Source organism: Phalacrocorax aristotelis, chromosome 3, assembly GCF_949628215.1.
Source record: "Phalacrocorax aristotelis chromosome 3, bGulAri2.1, whole genome shotgun sequence".
Classification (NCBI taxonomy): Eukaryota; Metazoa; Chordata; class Aves; order Suliformes; family Phalacrocoracidae; genus Phalacrocorax; species Phalacrocorax aristotelis.
In genome coordinates, this window is record NC_134278.1 from 28,846,576 (window position 1) to 28,867,653 (window position 21,078).

Genomic DNA, 21,078 nt, shown 5'->3' on the forward strand with positions numbered 1-21,078 from the left:
ACCACTGACTTCGTATGTGTCTGGCTCCCCAGGAACTCACCAGTCATGATGAACCTTGCAGTTCAAAATTACTAAACTTTTTAGTACCTCGGTGGACTAAATCTGGATAAGAAACTTTGAGATGTGAAAACCCAAGTCTTCTATTGGAGCTGAATTCACACAGTAACCAAACTCTCAACTCTAATTAAACTGGACTTGTCCCAAGTTTTATCAGCAATTCTCTAAGTTTGTATGAGTTTATATATAGTAAAAAGTTTATAACGCACCTTTGCAACCTGTCATAAAAATGATAACATGGGTTGAGATACAGTCACATGACAATGTTTAGCCAGCAAATACCTATGGAGTTATTTTGTACCAACCAAGACTGTTCTCTACCAGATAAATAGCCAAGTGACAAGTTGTGACAGCAGACGAGTATTTTTGGTACAGGCCTCTGAACAATCACACTGTTTAATGACCAAATGGTGCACTGGAAGTGTGGGTTAGATGAGAGGACAGTGAGGTGGACAGAGAACTGGCTGAACAGCAGAGCTCAGAGGGTTGTGATCAACAGGGCAGAGTCTGGATGGAGGCCTGTCACTAGTGGTGTTCCCCAGGGGCCTGTGCTGTGTCCCGTCCTGTGCAATATTTCATCGATGACCTGGATGATGGGATAGAGTGTCCCCTCAGCAAGTTTGCAGATGATACCAAGCTGGGGGGAGTGGCTGATACACCAGAAGGCTGTGCTGCCATTCAGCGAGACCTGGACAGGCTGGAGAGGTGGGCTGAGGGGAACCTCATGAAATTCAACACGAGCAAGTGCAAGGTCCTGCACCTGGGGAGGAACAACCCCATGCACCAGTACAGGCTGGGGGCTGACCTGCTGGAAAGTGGCTCTGCTGAGAAGGACCTAGGAGTGCTGGTGGACAGCAAGGTGACCCTGAGCCAGCAATGTGCCCTTGTGGCCAAGAAGGCCAACTGTATCCTGGGATGCATAAAAAGCAGTGTGGCCAACAGGTCGAGTGAGGTTATCCTCACCCTCTACTCCACCCTGGTGAGACTGCATTTGGAGTATTTTGTCCAGTTCTGGGCTCCCCACTTCAAGAAAGACAGGGAACTGCTTGACCAAGTCCAGCGGAGAGCTACCAAGATGATCAGGGCACTGGAGCATCTCGCTTACAAGGAAAGGCTGAGAGACTTGGGTTTGTTTAGCCTGGAGAAGACTGAGGAGGGATCTTATCAGTGCCTATAAATACCTGAAGGGTGGGTGTCAAGAGGATGGGGCTGGACCCTTTTCAGTGGTGGCCAAAGACAGGACAAGGGGCAATGGGCACAAGCTGGAACACAGGAAGTTCCAGCTAAACATGAGAAAAAACTTCTTTCCTGTGAGGGTGACAGAGCAGTGGAACAGGCTGCCCAGGGAGGTTGTGGAGTCTCCTTCTCTGGAGACATTGAAAACCCGCCTGGATGTGTTCCTGTGCCCCCTGCTCTGGGTGTGCCTGCTCAAGCAGGGGGGTTGGATGAGATGATCTCCAGAGGTCCCTTCCAACCCCTACCGTTCTGTGACTCTGTGCTTGCATGATGCAGACAGATTCTGTCTCTATGGGGAATATTCGGTATACTTTCTATGTAGGATGTTATGAATATAACCACATACACCATGAATATTTAAGGACCATATGAAGGCGGCTGGATGATCAGTTGAGAGATGCCCTTCACTTAGATCTCTGTAGAACAAATATAAATATTTATTACGTTGTAGTTGTATTAACATAATTTATAATACTAAACCATGTTCAGCTGCATCAGCATTTTCTTTTATACTGTGCCTAGCATAGAAGATAATTTTGAACTGAAAACTTGATAACTAATGTCAAGGAGAGAATTATTTTTGCCAAGTAAGGAGAGCATGAAGAGGATGACAGAAGAGCTTATCCTCCACAAAATCTTTCTGTAACATTTATAAGTAAGTCCTAGTGTTTTATATATTTTATAAGTAAAGTTTAGATTATTACAATCAAGTCAAAACAAGAAAATTATATAATAAAGTCTACTTTAGAGCACGTTATCAATTTGTTAGAAGTTCACAGCAGTGATGAATCTGAAAGCAGTATTCACATTTATTGATGCATTGCTCTCAGGACAGTTCCTTTCATTTCATGGGGCAAGCCTGATTTATTCAGATATCATCTATAAGAATAAGTCCCAAACTACAGTCTGCACAGGTAAGCAAAATACTCTAGAACTGCAGGTTCCCAGACACTGAAGGTTTAATGCTGACTGTGGTTTTTGCTCTTAGAAAAACATGAAAAAGTTGCTTACTGCTTTTATTTTGTATTTATGTTGCTGGATTTTTTCACAATAAATATATTTATACTATTGACGGACCAAATTCTCCAAAGTTTGAATAACTAACAGAAAAATCCACTCTACCTTCACGAGAACATAATTCACAGTATTCTTATAAAGCTCAATGGGGTCTTTCAGATAATATAAACATTATCCTGTTTATCGCTATTATGGTAAAAATAAAATTTGATTTTTCAAGTCACAGCATATATAAGTTGAATATAGCTTAGCTCTTTTTCTAAGTGCCTTGGGCATAAATAGGTAATCAATCATACTTAATCAATATGTTGTTCAGCCATGCAGATTCCCATGTCTATAATTCCAGCTTTATTCAAATGGTCTTTAGTCGCAGAACATTCTTCATTGATTTTTTTTTTCATCCAAGAGGCACAGAAATAAATTAGTGATACATCTTAAAACTTGGAAATACCAATTTAGAAAAAAAAACCCAAACTTAAAATAATCTTCTTTGACTGTCATTATATCCAGTATATTTCAGTCTTTTAAGGTTTGGAACATGTCATCTTAGTTGTCTGGGCCTGACTCTCACTGAGAATGTCTTACTCGGATTACAGGAATGGACTTCAGAAGTAGCAGAATCAAATACCAATTGCTAACTTTAACATATTCATTAAAGCACTAACACAGGTGCAAACATTTCATGAAGAGGAAGTGCATGTGTTTATACACAGTTTCCATCTACATTCAGAAGTGGCAGACAGAATGGATTTAAAAGCCCTATGAGTTCCAGTTCAAAATATTAAACGAAGCCTCTGCAACCACAATTTTGGGGATCACAGTCACATGTAAATGTTGATTATTCTGTTTAAAATGTTGAAGTGTGAAAAAATGCCTCTTATTGTCAGTCTTTTCATTGTCTAGGTTTGTACTGAGTAAACATGAGCATAGTTGTCTCAGTTTGTTTGAAAAGTACTGAAAAATGTAAATAACTATTGAGCTTAGAATAAACAGTCGAATGTGGCATTTGCTTTCGTTTTAAACAGCTTGAAATGAGAGGAAGAACAGCATGACATTAAAAGCACAATCTATCTTATTGTGTGGTTCTTTTCCAGTGACTTTCTAAAAGCATTGCTCTTCACTTGTTCCAGAAGATAACAAGAAGCTGCGTGTGGCTGGTTTGATCAGTGAAATGAGAGGCGAGGAAGAATATTTGCATTTAAAATTGCTCTTTAATCTGGCTGTCCTAGACCTAGGAGCTGTACCAGCTCTCTGTCTCGACAGACTGGCCTATTTCTTGCAAACAAATTATATATTTCTTTGTAAATACAAGAAGCTCATCTAAGTATTCATGTTAAGTTGAGTGAATTCTGAGCAAAAGTCCCCTTTCCTACCCAGGAGTAAAAAGTGTCCTTTCTTATCCAGGAGTAAAAATGCAAATGCAAGTAAAATATAAAAGCAATGTGTATGTTAGTACCAAATTTATTCTGTTTTGATAATTCTTTGCATCTGGGGTAAGGGAACAAGTGTTAAGTCACTTCCAGACTCGCATTAGACCTCTTAGCAAGGCAGACCACAGCTCTTAAATAATGTAAAGAAAAATATCACTGCACAGCTCATTACTAGCTTCTGATTCAGAAGGCAAAAATACAGCTCTAGAGTTAAATGCCTTCCAAAACAGGATCTGAAAGCCATGGTATTTTTGACTTATATGTGGGTTAAGCACCCTTCAAATATTTAGCTTTAATCTTGAGTGAAAAAGTCTGGAAGCTCAGATTAAAATATATCTTGCTGAACATTGGCTTTATTGCCTCAGTAGGATGCTCCTTCCAGCGGAAGATCTACTCAAGCACTTCTCACTCTTGACTTCTGTATAAATCATGAACCTCCATCAGTCATGTCTATTGCCTGTTTTGTAAGTGGCCAACAAGACCATAGCCTTTAAGTTGCTTACTCTTGTTGAGAAAAGACTCCAGAAGTCTCCCCTCAATCTGTAAAGATGATACCAGTGTTAATTTTCCTTACTATATTTCGAGTAGATGATAGAAGTAGATGTCCAACCAAACAAATCTTAACCTTTGTAATGAAAAAATGGCACAAAATCAGTCTTACCATTGTCCTTGTCATAAAGGTCATGATGCAGGACTGAAACAATATTTGAACTAATTTTCATTTACCGTCTCCTATCTTGGTGCACTGATACAGAAACACTGTAAGATTTGTAGATGGGACATCAGCTGTCTAACAGACAAAACTAATACCTCAGACCACAACTGCGCAAGATGTAAGTTTAAAAGAGGCAATTAAAATGCAGTTCCAGTACCACTCTCTCTATCCAAAACATCTCTGCCCAATGCAGTGTAGAATATAACCTAATTTACAAAATTCATTTGATATATTCCAAACAGCCATCTTGTCATTAGTTCTAACGGAGGAGCCTGCTGGCATTGCTGTCCTCCCTCCCATCCATTACAGGCTCTTCAGCATCCTGGGTGTAACAACATGGCTCAGTGGTAACTCAGTGCTCCTGAAAAGTTCCAGACTGAGCTGTTGCTGCCAAGTGGTTGTGGCATGTATTGCCACAAATGGAAAGAACAACTAAGCAAAAATTCAAATTAATTTGTGTACTGCATTTGTGGAAGGAGTAGGAATATGATCCGTAATGCATTTAATGGGGAACCACACTGAGTGGTTTTCAGTAAAAAAAAAACAACCACAACAGAACCTGAGGTCCAGAAGGCTGTTTTTTAATAAAGTTTTGAATCCATTTCAGCAGCTAGGGACATCTTCAGTATGGCGGTGTTTGTGGATTAAAGGTGTAAAATTACACTTCAGAGAGTAATGACAAAGGGCTAAGTTCAACTTTGTGAAAGAAGCTTCGTCTCAGGAAGGTTCACAATGACCAGTTCAAGCTGCTTCTCTGAACTGCACTTTAGCGGACCTCTCCTTCAGCACAAGAGGAGCATGTACAGATTGGTCACACGGAACTAAGGTTAGTCACTTTGAAGAGCACTCTTCTTCACCAGTTTACAAACCCAGGACGCCTCTCTGATCCCAGAAGCTGCACAGCAGCTGCTAATTAAGCTCTCCATCCAAATTCACACACAATGAGCTGTTTTTAACGTGAGGAAGGTTCATGTAGTAACTACTTCTTTCCTTTTGCATATACCTTCTAATATCTGTACCTCCTCTTCCACTGGGTAGTCTTCTGAATTTCCTCTGAGATACTATCTATGCTGCTCCCAATAAAAGCTATGCATCTGCTTCAAAAGCAAGTAAAGATAAAGGTGTGAGGTGTCTCACTCCCCCTTTCCTCTCTAGCCCTCTTCTTTTCTGAAAGTTGTTCCAAATTATTTTCCCTTTGGTTGGGCTTGACATTCAAAATGTTGAATGTGAAAATATATTCACCAGAATGATAAAACTTTACTTTTCTTGAGAAACCTTTAGACACTTGTTTTTACAGACTCTATCAAAGGCCATGAGGAAACCTCAAAATATTTAGATATTGGATAAATACAAAGTGATCCAAACTTTTAAATGCTTCTCCAAACCAATTTCAACAGTTCAATGTTTCACAGTCTAACAGTCAACACAATCTCTGATTAGTAGTGCTGAGCAAATATCTAAAGATTTTTTTTCAGGAAATGCTGTTTAAACATTTAAAAAAATCTGCTGCAGCCATTCTATTCTATTCTTGAGTTCACTTTCAGCTCAGCATTCAAACAACTATATTCTCTAGCAGCAAACAAAAATAAAAAATATGGATACTCACAATAAATGACATTGCATTCATGTGCACAACTAATCAAAACAATGGTGCCTGCATACAGTAGGAAAAATTGGAGTGAAATACTATAGTCAAAAATCAAAAACATAAACACATAAAGAAATTGTAATATGCTTGTGGGTTGCCTACAAGCAGAAAATGAGATGAAGTAAATTGGATAAATTATTCATTATAAATTAGTTTTTCATCCGTAGGATTCAGCGTGAAAGAACAACAATTACACATGACATTTGTTGCTGGTCAACAAATAGATCCACTTGCTTTTAGTATCCAGACAAATATGTGATGTAGTGGTTTATTTGGAAAGAAAAACTGTGTTGATTATTTCCTGCAAAATTAAAAATATTTTCCCCTACAGTATAATTTACAAATTCACATATAGATATATGACAGTGATCTTTTCATTCTACCTGCACACCAACATAGTTTTAATTATTTTCTCAGTCCATAAGATATCAAGATTATTTAGATTGCACTTACAAGTCTTTGCAAAATGGCAACAGATTTTCATTGCAAACTGGTGTGTGACAATAAGTCAGGGGAAGCCCATATATTCCCAGCTGTGGTATATGGATATTGAAAGGACATAGGAGATGGAAGGATCTCCAAAACATCTGAATTTGTCCTACAAGGCAAGATGCTTCTTGCTACTACCTAAGTAGGCAAAATAAGAAACACAAGCACATTTGTTTGTTTTTATTGGAATAATATATTACAAACTGACTCTAATTGTGTGTATATTTTGTGCTCCTGACAGTGTAAGCACTTCAAAATGATGTGGAATTGGCTGAATGCTTTCCTAAGCTTGATAATCCAGCTGCCTCAACTTCTCCTTCTGCTTTCCGTATATTTACCATCCAGAAACAGTGTAAGAAATGTTCCCTAAAAACAGTTTAATACCCTAGGACATTTACCAGTACTGTAGATAAAAAAAAAAAAAAAAAGAAGAAAAAGATTTACTTAATTTATAATCTTAATCTTACATATTACAGGGTTCTGTTTTGAATTTGTCGGATTAGGAAAAGATGCAGTTCTGCACAGGAAGGAAGGTCTCATACATTTTGAGACTAAAAGATAATATACTACCTATCAAGGAGGGGTATACTTTTTAAATTCCTTTTTCAGCAGGACATTTATCTCATTTAAAGATGGAAACTGTGTTGAGGTAAATAATAACAGAGAGTGACTTTCTTCCCCTCCTTTTTTGCAGCAGTTGTTCAGCTGTGACTCTTGGCATTAACAGAATGCGTGTCCCTCTTTTGAAGTGGCCGTGATCTAATCTCTGCTTTACAAATACAGATGGTTGAGTAAAGCTTTACCAACAAAAATTAATTTCTACTTCAATTTCATTTCTTTTGTTCTAGGAAGATATTTAATTGAATAAAACTGCATCTTCTCAATTATACTGTATCTTCTCAGTGATTCTCCTAGTGACAGGATTAGGGAGTGGATGAGATGTTCATCTTACACTTGGATGTGCCACAGCTGGAAAAAGTCAGACATCTTATTTGATGGTACTTTCTTGCCATGGGGCTTGCTTGTCTCACTGTATCTTAGAGTCTAGTGCTCGTTAGTGGCTGCTTTTTGCTTTTGCTGCTTGCTGTACAGCTGTACTGCTGATCAGCTTCCTCTGCTGTGCTTGGGAATGTTTTGATAACAGCAATGGGCAGGCACCTGGGTTGGCAGATGGCCAGGGCATCGCTCCTGTCCTGTGCTGCTCTGCTGGACAGGCTGGAACTCCAGTGTGAACCTGAGACAAAGGGACAGTGACCTGTGGATGAGTCCATGCGGGAGCAGGACACTCCGAAGTATGTGTGGCCACGGATAAGCCCACACCAGAGCAGGTACCTCTCAAAGTGTCTGTGGCCATGGTTATGTCTGGGCCACAGCAGGTATACCTCTGAAGGGATTGTGGCCCACGGAGAAGGCCACACTGGAACAGGTGCTCCTCAAAGCGACTGTGGCTGTGGATAAGTCTACGCTGCAGCAGGTGTGCCCCTGGAGAGACTGTGACTCATAGATAAGGCTCCACTTGGATCAGGTACTCCCTTAAGGGATGGCAGTCTGTGGATAAGTCCAAGATGGAGCAGGGGCAAGGGGAGGAGTTGATTACAATGTTAAACCCGATGGTCTGGTCCAAATGGACCAGGGGTAGAGATTGTAATGGAAAATACCTTTAAATTCTTGTAACCCATGATTGAGTTGCATGTCAGAGGAACCACCTGAACCAACTGAGGACAAGCCTTGCAAGAAGCAGTGCAAGTGCAGCACTGACCTGAGCTGGCTTTGGTGCCCAGGAATTCCACACAACACGCCACCTCTCCTGTCCTGAGTGACTACCAGAACAGATGGGCCCAAAGTCACGGGCTAAATGAACTCATCGAACATTTTGTGGACATTTTACAGACATTGCACAGGGTGGTCCATAGACTAAGGGAATGACATCTGTGTATTATATCAAATGATGGGATGGGTGGTGGTGGTTAAGGAGGATGTAATGGATAGTGTGAGACCTGAGCATGATGTAAATGGTATGGAATAAGGGGTGGAGAATATGTTGGTTTTGGCTGTGATAGAGTTAATTTTCTTCATAGTAGTTACTATGGGGCTATATTTTGTATTTGTGCTGGAAACAGTGTTGATAACACAGGGATGTTTCGCTACTGATGAGCAGCGTTTACACAGAGTCAAGGCATTTTCTGCTTCTCACCCCACCCCAGCAGCGAGCAGGCTGGGGTGCACAAGGAGCTGGGAGGGGGCACAGCTGGGACAGCTGACCCCAACTGACCAAAGGGATTATTCCATACCTTATGATGTCATGCTTAGTATATGAAGCTGGGGGAAGAAGGAAGCAGGGAATGTTTGGAGTGATGGCATTTGTCTTCCCAAGTTACCATTATACATGACAGAGCCTTACTTTCCTGGAGATGGCTGAACACCTGCCTGCCCGTGGGAAGTAGCGAATGAATTCCTTGTTTTGCTTTGCTTGTGCACAGCTTTTGCTTTTCTTATTAAACTGTATTTATCTCACCCCCTGGGTTTTCTCACTTTTACCCTTCTGATTCTCTCCCCCTCCCCATCGGAGAAGAGCGAGCGAGTGGCTGGGTGGTGCATAGTTGCCGGCTGGGGTTAAACCACAACACTTTTGTTACAGTGATAGTTCCAGGAAGGAACATTAATGAGGATGACTTGCAAGCTTTGATGTTTACAGCACAATATTTTTAACACCTTGTAAGAAAAGGTGATGGTTAGTAATGCTCCTTGCTAAATACACATTATTATATCAGCTTTCATGAAAATTACCTGAATTTCTATGTTATGTATTTGTAACACAATGTTGAATACAAATATATATACTTATATGTAATAAAAAGGATCCAGAAGAACAAAACAACCCCCTTATTTTCTCACAAAGGATATAATATGTTATTCCTAAGAACTTGCCAACAGTCATGAATTACTTTTAGTTCTAATATAGTCTTTTAAATATCTGTATTGCTCTTTTGCGATGCCCTGAGAGCTAATCAGCATGTCTTTCTCATATCCAAAACTAAGCTGCGAACAATTCTACAAACCCACATCACCCAAAACACAGGCCTGCAGACACACTACATCACCCAGACTGTAATTTAGCAGCAGGAGGTAAGTAGCAGAGATAGAGGGATTATTGGCCTGGAGTCTTCCAGCTCAGAGGCACCTGATATTCACCACGGGGTTTGGCTCACATCTGCTATGAATGTATGTATGTGGTTACTTACATATTCTTCATAGGCCTCGTGTGCAGGTGGTGGGGGTGGTCTGTAGCCTGGGACAGCAGGGGCACCCCTTGCTCGAGGAGTGGGCACGCCCCTTGCCACTGGTGGGACGGGAAGGGCTCCACGGGTCACTGGTGCTCCTCTGGGTGCTTGAGCACCTCGTCCGGGTGGGGGTGGAGGAATCGCACCCCCACGTCCCCTGGGGAGAGCAAAAAGGAGTGGTCACTTTGGTGTGTATGGCAAGACAGTGCATGCAAATGTTACTCCATGTTAAAGGCTCTCATATTTTTACTGCTATTTAAAATACAGTATAACTCTGGGGTTTTGGCGGCTACAAAGTCAAGCACTTTTAGGCAATATCTCAGGCAGAACTCTTATTATGGAAAGGCATTATTTTTAAGCCATCCAATGCCTTTTACACCTAATCCTCATGTTGCTTGTACTAATGAAATTATGGATTATTGTAACTCATGGAGTTGCAGAGTTACTCCAAAGTAGTTCTAGAGGAAGAAGAAAGTGAGGAACTTCTTCTCTTGCTTTCAAACTATTTTACAAGACCAGTCATCACTCTCATTCTTGTGTTTATTGGTGGCTGGGAGAAACTGATTTGCAGAAGATGACACAGGATGGCAGAAACTTGCAAGTGAAAGTAGAGCAAGAGTATAAAGGGAGAGTAAGAACTTTTCTTCCTGTCTAATTTAGTTCAGCACAAAGGAAGAGTAGCATGGGATTCTGCTTCCCCCCATTGTGCAGAGAGAACAGCACATACAGACAGGCACAGAGAGGTTTAGTATCCTTCCCTTTATGCTATATCCACCTTGCTGTACTAATGGCTAAGTCAGACGAAGCTGTTACTGGTTAAAAAGAGGTTCTTGTAACTATACCATATGACAAACCAGAAGGGGGATATATCAGAGAAGCAATCTGTGAGTTTTGTTTCAGAGCAGTATGCTCCTGAGTGCGTTGCCCCTTCTGAAGACTGTGAGTGCCGGCTACAACCATGCGTGACACCCAGATCCAGAGTTGTGAGTGGAACTCAGGTCTCCCACAGCAGTATGAGCTGTGGCTTATTCCCTGCTGAAACAGTGAAACCCATAGCACTAGCTTGTGATGTTCACTACCTTACTACAAGTTTCAGTAGCCAATTTTAGAATCATAGAATAACAGAATGGTTTGGGTTGGAAGGGACCTGTAAAGGTCATCTAGTCCAAACTCCCTGCCCTGGCCTGGAACATCTTTAACTAGATCAAGCTGCTCAAAGCCCTGTCCAGCCTGACCTTGAACACTTCCAATGATGGGGCATCCACAACTTATTTGGGAAACCTGTTCAGTGTCTCACCACCCTCATTGAAAACAATTTCTTCCCTATGTCCAAACTCCACCTATTCTCTTTCAGTTTAAAATCGTTGCCCCCTGTCCTGCCACTACAGGCCTTGGTAAAAATGCTCTCTATCTTTCTTATAAGCCCCCTTTATATATGGAAAGGCCACAATGAGGTTTCCCCATAGTCTTCTCTTCTTCAGGCTGAATGACCCCAACTCTCTCAGCCTGTCCTCATCGGAGAGGTCCTCCAGCCCTCTGACCATTTTTGTGGTGCTCCTCTGGATGTTAACAGGTCCATGCCTCTCTTGTGCTGGAGACCCAAGAGCTGGACACAGTGCTCCAGGTCTCACCAGAGCAGAGTAGAGGGGCAGAATCACCTCCCACGATCTGCTGGCCACGCGCCTTGTTATGCAGCCCAGGACACAGTTGGCCTTCTGGACTGCAAGTGCACATTGCCAGGTGATGTTGAGCTTTTCATCTACCAATATTCCCAAGTCCTTCTCTGTAGGGCTGCTCTCAATCCCTTCATCCCCCAGTCTATGCTGACTCTGGTGATTACCCAGGAGTAGAACCTTGCACTTGGCCTTGTTCGACTTCATGAGGTTCTACTTCTCAGGAGTGTCTAAGTTCCTCTGGATGGCATCCCTTCCCTCAAGCATATCAGCTGCAACACCACAAATCATTAGCAGAAGTATTTAGCTTAAAATACTTCAGTTGCAGGTTTTTTATGTTCTCCTGGGACTTCTGACTGGTAAATAGGGAAAGCATTCAAGATCCTGTATCTGCTCAATGGATCCAATCATTCAGGTATTTTGCAGCAAGTATGGGCCAGCACTGCACTGATAATGCTCTGAACCTAATTTAAAAGCTGCCAGTCTATTGCAGTGGTGTTCTGAACATCATTGTTAAGGCAAGCCCTTCAGAGATCTTAGGTGTAAGGAAAACTGGTTTTTCTGAGTCCAAAAAGACTTTGACTGGATGATGGTCACAAATGACAAGTGTGAAAAATCCGATGTATGTGCATTGTACTATTGATAAAAAATTCCATTCAGAAGATCTGAGGGAAAACATGATAGATAGCCTCGGGGGTGGGGAAGAAACAAAGGTCATAGGCAAGATCAGCCAGTTCAATTACCAAAGAAAACTCCTCTGTCAGCATAAAATAAGGTACCTCCATATCCTATTTCCTCCAAAACAAAAGTGGATTTCTTAGGACCCATCCTGAAATGATCTCTATGGCTGCCTAGAAGTAGACGGTAACTTAGATGCCTGAGGAAACAAATTTCTTAAGGGTTCACAGCAAAAAATGAGTCTGAAAGAGTGTATTAAGATTATACACTGGCTGTATGAACAAGCAGAGCTGTTTCCTATATATGAAAAAAATACATGGAAGAATTCAGGAAACATTCATCCACCAATATTTGTAGATGATGCCAATGAAATTCATATGAAACTGACAACCCATACAACAAAATAATATATAATGCAACCCATATATCATAGATATAATATGCATACAAAAAAGTAATTATTTGACAAATAAAGTTCCATCTGGATTATGTATCCTTCTCTGTCTATACTATTTTATTGACGAATGATTTTATGCTACTGACCATACTGATTCTGTGCTGCCATAACAATATTCTGCTCTGATCTGTTGTTCGATACTTGTACACCACCCACTGTAACCTGTGAACTGTAGATCAGAGAACCTGGCACAATATAGACCACACAAAGTATAAGAAGAAAAATATTTTTGTTTATTGACCATGATGTGTACGTGATTTTCTTTGTATTTTTTTAAAACTATGTTTGTTTTACCATTGTTTACACTTTCTAAAGCTGTTAGGATAATAGCTCAGGTTACCACACCTTGAAGGTGCTGCAGGTGGCACACGGATCCCTCTTCCTCGAATGCCCCGTCCACGTGCTGAATCCTCAGAGCCGTTCAAATATGACAGTTCTCTCAGCTGCTCCTGGCGAATTTCATCATTATAATCCTGAAATACAAAAAGTGGGACTTGCTGAAACTTTGTATTTTGGCTGAGCTGCCAAACCACCCAAAACAGAAATGACATGGATGGCATTTGAGTGAATTGCTCTGCATTATCACCTGCGTGCTGAAAAACCATACAGAGGAAGGGGACAATTACCTATAATATGCAGACAGACAAATTTATATGGGTAGTTAAGGTGGCCATAAAGAGCATGTGGACACAAAATAAAACACACACGGCACAGAAGGCACAAACACAGAGCAGACTCTAGGAACATATCTGTATAGAAGATGATATGGACTTTCACATACAAAAAGCACCAATCTCAAAAAACTTGAAATCAGATCAAAAAAATGCATTTATAAATATTTTATATTTTTGTGGCAGACATCCCTGGCTACCTTTACGCACTTAAAACACAAATTCCACCTTACATTGCACCTTAGCATGCAAAATTTACACTAGAGTCATTTGATTAGATGATTTAATCCAACCAATTTGCATAACTGAAAGTAGCCTTCAGTTATTCTGTATATCCACTAAACAACTTCTGAAAGAGGCTCTCTCTTTAGGACTCATAAGTAACAAAGCTATATAAAATTGTTAAATGATATAAAATAGGCCATTCTAAGACTGCAGGGTATCAACTCTAGCACTGCAAGCTTCTGCTGGCTCAGTAAACGGCACATCGGATGAACTTCCTTTTCTTACTGATACAAAATACATAACACTGGGCAGTTTTTACTTATTTTGCAACCTTTGTCTCAGTCAGAAGTTCCTTCTTCTTTAGCTTCCTTCCTTTTGTATTCACCCCTTCGCCTGCTGATCACGGTAATAAGAGCCCACTGCAGCGTCTGGCTCACTGGCAGCAGAGCTATGCGACAGCTAATTAGTGTTTGGAAACAGAAAGGATTATTGAATTTCAACCCTTCGGTCTTTCCATCCTTCCACAGGCAACTGCCACTGACTGTCACGCAAGGGTCCGGAAATGCTACGGTGCCTGCTGCTTCTCCGGTGGGTGACTGTCCAGGATGCATTACAAGTGACACCTCTTTTTAGCCAAGTTAAAGACCAAGCGAAGGGTGAGATGGAACCAGGGCCTTGTTCATTCCTTCTCCTTCCTGAGGAGGTCCAGGAAATCAGTTTAAAGATATGATTCTGACCCTACTGTGTTCTAAGAGAGTGTAGGCCTGGTCATGACTTCCCTTCTAAATTTCTCAAGAGTACAGCCGGAGTAAAATCTATTAATGAAATTCAGAAAATAACTCCATTTATACAATATAGTGTGACATTTGCAGCAGAATCATAATTAAAACCAAATTCCTAATTTGCTAATGAACCAGACAATGGCTTTCAGTTCACATCAACCCCCAAATCTTTTTGCACATTTTTCTATCATTCTACCATTAATGGTAACAAGCCAAAGGTATCTTCCTAAATCAATGTGTTCTGTAAAACACAGAGGGAAAAACACAGATAGTATCGATGAGGTCACATTTACAGCAATTGCTGAACAGGTACCACCTACCGTGCCTTGCTTAATATCATCTGTTATACACACTGGCTTTACAAGGATTAAGACTTCAAACTTTCTGATTGAGTTTACCCTTCAGATTCCACACCAGTGCTGGGACTGAACTTCATTAATAACGCAAGTAAATTTTGTAAGAGAAAGATGGGGGGTGGGAGTGGGGAGAGAAAGGACCCGCAAGGGACAGAAATTGGAACTTTCTGTGTTGCTTCTTTAATCTCTCTCCTTTGGAACATTGCTGCAAAAATGAATTCTACCAGAAATTGCCTCAAAGCTGCTATTCCTTCCTCAGATACACATATCATTTAAAATCTTAGGACTGATGAAAGAGAAAAGCCAAATTAAATGTATAATATACAGCAGGATCTGCAAATCTGCATCATTCTATTATTCAATGCCCATAGCTTTTTTACAGGTTATTTACTGCCTGTCCATTTAAGAAATTTGTACATTGGATTTTGAAATGGCAAGGTAAAGACAACGGAAGACTGTCATTAAGATACTGGGATGGGTACGCTGAAAAAGAAAGATTTCAATAAAAATTACAGCGCTATATAGATCATTTATCTTATGTGCCCTTGAAAAAGCATAATAAAGATCATAATTTCTAAACCTGAAATCTTAAATTTTCAACAGAAATGCTCACTTCAACTCTTTCATTAAACAGAAACATAACACTGAATTAATCTTTCATAACTGCTGCATGAGTCTAGATAGAGAGAGAATATCCTGCTGAATATTTAATTGCAGCTGAGTTTAGAGCCTAGCACGTGAAGCAAAATTATGCTGCTGATGTTTCATATATATTTAGTCCCAAGAGAGAGTACAAGATGTTGCAAGACATACCTGTACTGAAGGAAGTGTAAAGAAGTAGCTACACACTGCAGTAGTATACTGTTTCAGAAAAAAACCCTATTCCTTGTATTAAAATAAGCTCATAAGAAATGTTCTGCACTTCTTAGCTTTTCTTATAGCTCTCTGATAGTCCTATAGCTATCCTTACAGCTGATAATCTACACTAACCTGTAAGTTTTGCTCCTGTTTATATCCTTAGAGACATTATTACCTATAAAGAGCTTTTCCATTTACTGACGATACTAAGGGTGCCATCTACTTGTATCAAGGTGGTCAGTGTTTGCAAATAACTGCTGTAGGTGAGCTAACCACCCATGCCCATGACTATTCACCTAAACATGCACCTTGACTTTAGAAACACCAAGGAATTACAACCGTAGCAAAGTCAGTAGCCCCCAGGGCTACCGTAAATTGTAATGTTTATGTAAGTGCCTAAAAAGCCAATTACATCTTTAGATAAAACATTCAGTAGTCTAGAGTACATGAACATGTTTACCCCAAATTACCAAAATTATATTTATTAATGAGGATTGGGACTGATTAATGAGGTCGGTTGCCTTGACTGCTCTAGGAACAAAGGAAACCCATTAGTATCAGAGTCTGACTGGTGGCAGCTCACCCAGGGGCCCTTCTAGCAGCAGTGGCAGAGAGGTGCAGCAAAGAGGGGAAAGCATGTAAACTGCTACAGAACTCAGGAAACCATTTGGGCAAAAAAAAGCAAAGTATGATGCAAGCTGCAAAACCTGATCTGAATTACCAAGAACACGTAGTGACAAGGGAGGAGAGTTAATAAAGAAATCAAAGGGTAAGGCATAGACAGACGCAACGGATTTTGGGAATATATATCTATCATTAGCATAACAAAGGCTCATAGAAGTCAAGGATAAATCAATCCCTTAAGGACTGTGATCTCCTGTCCTGATGTTAAGTTCCTTCCATGTGTATGAATGATTTGCACTATTAATAAATATCATTACTCTTATCTGTGACAGCTAAATTTCATTCTAGCTCCATAGTTAAGGGGAGAGTAATTTAGATTAAACACAAACTACCTTAGAGTGCAGAGTTATGCAAGTCAGACCTGAAATGATAATCACAATTCTTCACACTGACAAATGTGAAGTATGAATAGGGCTCACTTGGTCCCTTATACAGATGATATTTTATAGAATACACACACTCCTTACACAGTTAAGCTAGCCATCTATTATGTGAAGAGCAGATTACTCTCCACATAGGGTTGCTACTACTAGGACAGATTTACATGTATATTAATTCTACAGAAAAACACCTACATATTAACACCTTGTATTTAACTCATCAAATTCCTTGATTTTAACTGAGTGAAAAAGTAGTCACAAAAATAAGTGCTTTTCTTGTGGTTATTTTCTCTATAACTCCTAAAGTGCTTCCCAAAGGTCCCGAGGCATCAATAACTCCAATTTACAGCTAGCCTATGCAGAGGTCCTATGGTCCTGGAAATCCCAGTCTGCGCTGCCTGAACTACAAAACACTCTTCCTCTCTCAGGCATGCAATATCCTCTGAAGCTCTGTGCTGCCAACAGAGAGCACCACATTCACAGAAATAAGTACGCCCCATCCTGGAATCCTCTCTTTCCATGCTCAGGTAGCAGAAAGGAGACAGATTTGGACTCCTGCGGCACTTCTGCATCCTGCCCAGCTCCCAGCATCAGTAAAAGAGCTCCAGGGCTCCGTGTATTTGCACAGCTTCACTGAAGCTAAAGTATCTTCCCTAAAACCTGATGCTGCTGCCTTGGGGCTATTTTCAGGAAGCTTAAATTCCAATTAGCCTAAAATTTCCACTGAGTACATGCTTCAGAAAACCCATAGCCAGCCAATAGGACACAGAAGTTCCAGTGAATTTGAGGTGGAGCTAGGTGATGTAATTACGGACCTTTTTTGTTTGCTTGTTTGTTTTTAGATACATATTAATTCTGGACCCTAAACCTCTTTTAGTCATCCTCATGCTCCCTTGTGTATATGGGGAAGCACTAAGCCTGTGAAAATAATTGGCGGTGAGGACCTCCCTGGAGTTGCTTTGTGTTCACTGTGGCCTCACAAGAGTTAGCTGTACTATGATTCATCTTCAAAGCATGGTGAGAACCACTCATGTGGACTCATGGGGTCAGGATGTGCAGTTTATTACACCAAAGAGACCAAGAACCCAGGAATTGCCACTTCCTAGGTGAGTGCTTTAATATCAGACTGTTACAAAAACAGAAGAATAGCGCTGGCTGCTCAGTACAGGAAGAGCTTGGTGATCTAAATCCTGATCAACAGAGATATTTGGCATTTCCTGTTATTTCTTTGTATTCTAAGATCCTGTTCTAAGACTCCAATGCATTCAAAATGTAAACATATTGGACTTTTCCCTGCACATACGCAAAGCCTCTCTCTATCGCTCTCTACTTAGGAAACTTAAGACAGTTGTGCCAGGCAGGTTGGACAGCCCTCCCCATCACCTACAGTTTGTGTGAGACAGTGCCCAAGCTGGGCATGCAAATTAGGTGGATGCAACTGCATCCTCAAACTTCATTCTTTGTCTCTCTAATACAAATTCAAAGTTCATTGCAAAACATGAGTTTAGTCTGTAGCTGAGACCACGGCCAACCAAGCAATTCCTACAAAGTTCATCAGAAGCGTGGGAGCTGGCTCTAGCCTACCCTGTGTGGGTGTCTGATGGGTATGGCATATGTTCTCAACAGTATACGGAGGAGCTCAAAACCTACAGCTGTTTTGATGTCCCCAGGTAAGACCCATGTTCTCTGAACCCATGTTTAATGTATATGCATGGTTTCCTGGTTACCTACAGTCAGAGCCATCTGTTAAAATGGCTTTTTGCCCATTCACAGATTGGTCTGATTATTTCACTAGAGCATAGGTGCCAGGTAATGATAGGCTTAGACAGACAGCCTGCAGTGCACCACAAGTGACAACACTTCTGCCAGAAGTCCTCCTCCGTGAGTCCAATATTGCATTAGCAACACATGCCTCTTTGCATTTGCCCATATATACTGGCACTTACGTAAGGCCATTTTGTGTACATGCAGTTCTCTGGCAGACAGAACCCCCAATAAATACACAAAAATATAAATATAATCCATCTGAGCCCAAGGAAGAAACAATTTTCTCTAAGCAACTGGAAACTTAGCCAGATCCATAGCCATAAACATTATGCCCTTTCACTTGCCACGTATGCAAAAAATTGCTGTCTTTACCCACTCATAGTCTGTCTGAAAAATAAACATTAATTATGTGGGTCACCCTTAGAGATTGAAACACATAAAATAGCCCATACATTTCTCTCAGTCAAAATCTGAATGTGTTGCAGCCAATATGAGTTTCAGCTTATAAATGCCCATGGGCAGAATGCAAGCAGACATAAGCTGAAGCCACGTACGCTTGCCTTTGAGGTTAGTTGACAGCTGGGGGATTTGTCAGCTTGCCACAGAGAGCACTAACCCAAGCGTGGATGTCATTTTTCTCTTTGAGCATGCACAATTAAATCTGCCTGACATCATCAGCATGGGGCACCGTACTCTACAAGCAGTGTGGAAGGGAGGGGGGATGTCTTGCTCCTCAGCATCTGAAGAGAAGCTGCCAATCCCGGAGTGTAAATTGTGCATAGGCAACTGCTATGAAACTTCAGTCCAGGTATTTTAGTCTTTCCTAGAACACAGCAAAATAAGCCTCATCTAATTGTATAATCAAATTTTTTTCATCCTAAAGAGAGCTTTGCACAGAAGACTATTGCACTTTGCATGGAAATGCTGTTTGCCGCACAAAACAACCACACTGAAGAAGGGTGCATGACATTTGAAAAACTTGCAGAAACCTGTACTAAATTTCAGCCATTTGCCCTGATTTGTTCCACCCCTCTGTAATTCATTCAAATGACAGCTACGATGCCACAGAAGTCAGTTTGCTGACAGCTCCCTATCCCTGAATTTCATTCTGAGTGAATCCTGGCTGCCAGCGACTTGTGCTTATTTACAGCTGTCACTTGAAGGGGATTTATAAGGGAACTGGTAATATGAACAGAGGGCATATAGCAGGCTGCAGGAAGGGTGGTGTAGCCACCTGTTCCTAAACAAATCATTATGCATTCGCACTGGATGTTTACACTGGCTCACAGAAAGGAAGGGATGTGGTATGGCTGGTCTTCCTCTGGGAAAACCCAGCTGCTTCAAAGACAGGGAGAGGAGTAGGGCTGCCACTGCTCTTCCCCAGCTGTTTGTTGGAGCTCCGCTACTAATGAGATCAGTAATTGCTCTTAAGGCTGGACAACTGTCCACTGTAGTCTACATTAAAGCCGATGAAAGTAAAAAGCTATAGGTGGTGCCTATGTATCTTTTTTTCCCCCAGCTATGCCAGGTGGGACCCATATGCCTCCTGCTAACCCACTGCTGTAGGTTTGCAGCCCCCTGTTAAGGGTAACAGGGATGGCAACAAGAGCCAGCAAAATTCAGATGCGTTTACTATTGTTTAGTGTGCATGTCTCATCCAGCCTGACTGCGGCTACGCTCTCTTGGTCCCACGTGGCACAGTAAACAAAAGATGCTGCTCAACCTGAGGAGACTGGAAAGAGCAATGAAGGATGGGAAGTCTGGGCAAGAAAATATCTTACTATGGGTTTGCTGAGTACCCTTTCCTTTACGGCTTTGGAATTGTTTTAGAACTTTTAAAAATCCCATTAGGTGATCATCTGTACAAGTTGATTGCACATAGTACATTGGGACTGAACTTGATACATGACACAGGAATTAGTTTTTAAAGCAACATTAGTATTTTTTTTGCTTATTCCAATATAGGGTTAAGATAACTTGAGCTGGCTTTGCAGTAAGGACTGCCTTGGCAAGCACTAAGTCTATTACAAATGCAGAGCAGAAATGTTCTTAATAATGCTGCTAACTTATACTGAAATCTATTAATAACCATGGTCTGATTCTAAGTCAGGAGATAGATAGAGAATATCTTAAATTCAGTCACCACAGGCCCAGCTGTAACATCCTGGGAGCAGGAACTGTTTGTCCATGGTACACACATGGTAGTGTGTTTGCTCCTCTGTTTTTCCAGAGTAAGGACTTCCCTGGACTAACCCAGGTTCTGGTCTAGATCCTGCATATGGATCCCTTCAGGAATGCTGAATCTCTCTTTGATCATCCAGTTTAGCCATAGCCTGCATCTAGGCAGGTTTTTGTAGGCTCAGAATAAACAAGACCACAAATATTGCTGATTCTCTGACCAGAGCAGTGTTCTCTCCTCTCCTGATGGCACTGCACCAGCACCAGCAGCATCGCTGCCTGGCACAGCTGCTTGGCAGAGAAGAAACTGGTGGCACAGACTGAGGCAAAGCTAGACTGACAGAGAGAAAAAGGATGAAGACTTTCCTTTCTCCTTAGCGGCAGGCATGGAAACTCCCTCCAGAAATGCCTGGCTGCCATCAGGGCTTGGCTTTAGGGAGGCAGCAGTGCCTCAGCATTCTCCCTAGTCAGAGTTCAAGGCAGAAGACACAGTATC

The 21,078-nt window shown here is 41.2% G+C and overlaps 1 protein-coding gene across 4 annotated transcripts in view; it reads right to left on the reverse strand.

Moving 5' to 3' along the window:
* KHDRBS2 (KH RNA binding domain containing, signal transduction associated 2) overlaps positions 1–21,078 on the reverse strand; it is a 369,498-nt gene that overhangs the window by 111,102 nt on the left and 237,318 nt on the right. For all 4 annotated transcript variants that reach the window (XR_012659538.1, XR_012659539.1, XM_075087030.1 and 1 more), the window contains exons 5-6: positions 13,027–13,154; positions 9,835–10,030 (exon numbers count right to left, since the gene is read on the reverse strand). Coding sequence is in view for 2 of the 4 variants with exons in the window: in XM_075087030.1 (XP_074943131.1) it covers positions 9,835–10,030; positions 13,027–13,154 (324 nt within the window). In the remaining 2 variants the exon portion in view is untranslated. The remainder of the gene's footprint in view (positions 1–9,834; positions 10,031–13,026; positions 13,155–21,078) is intronic.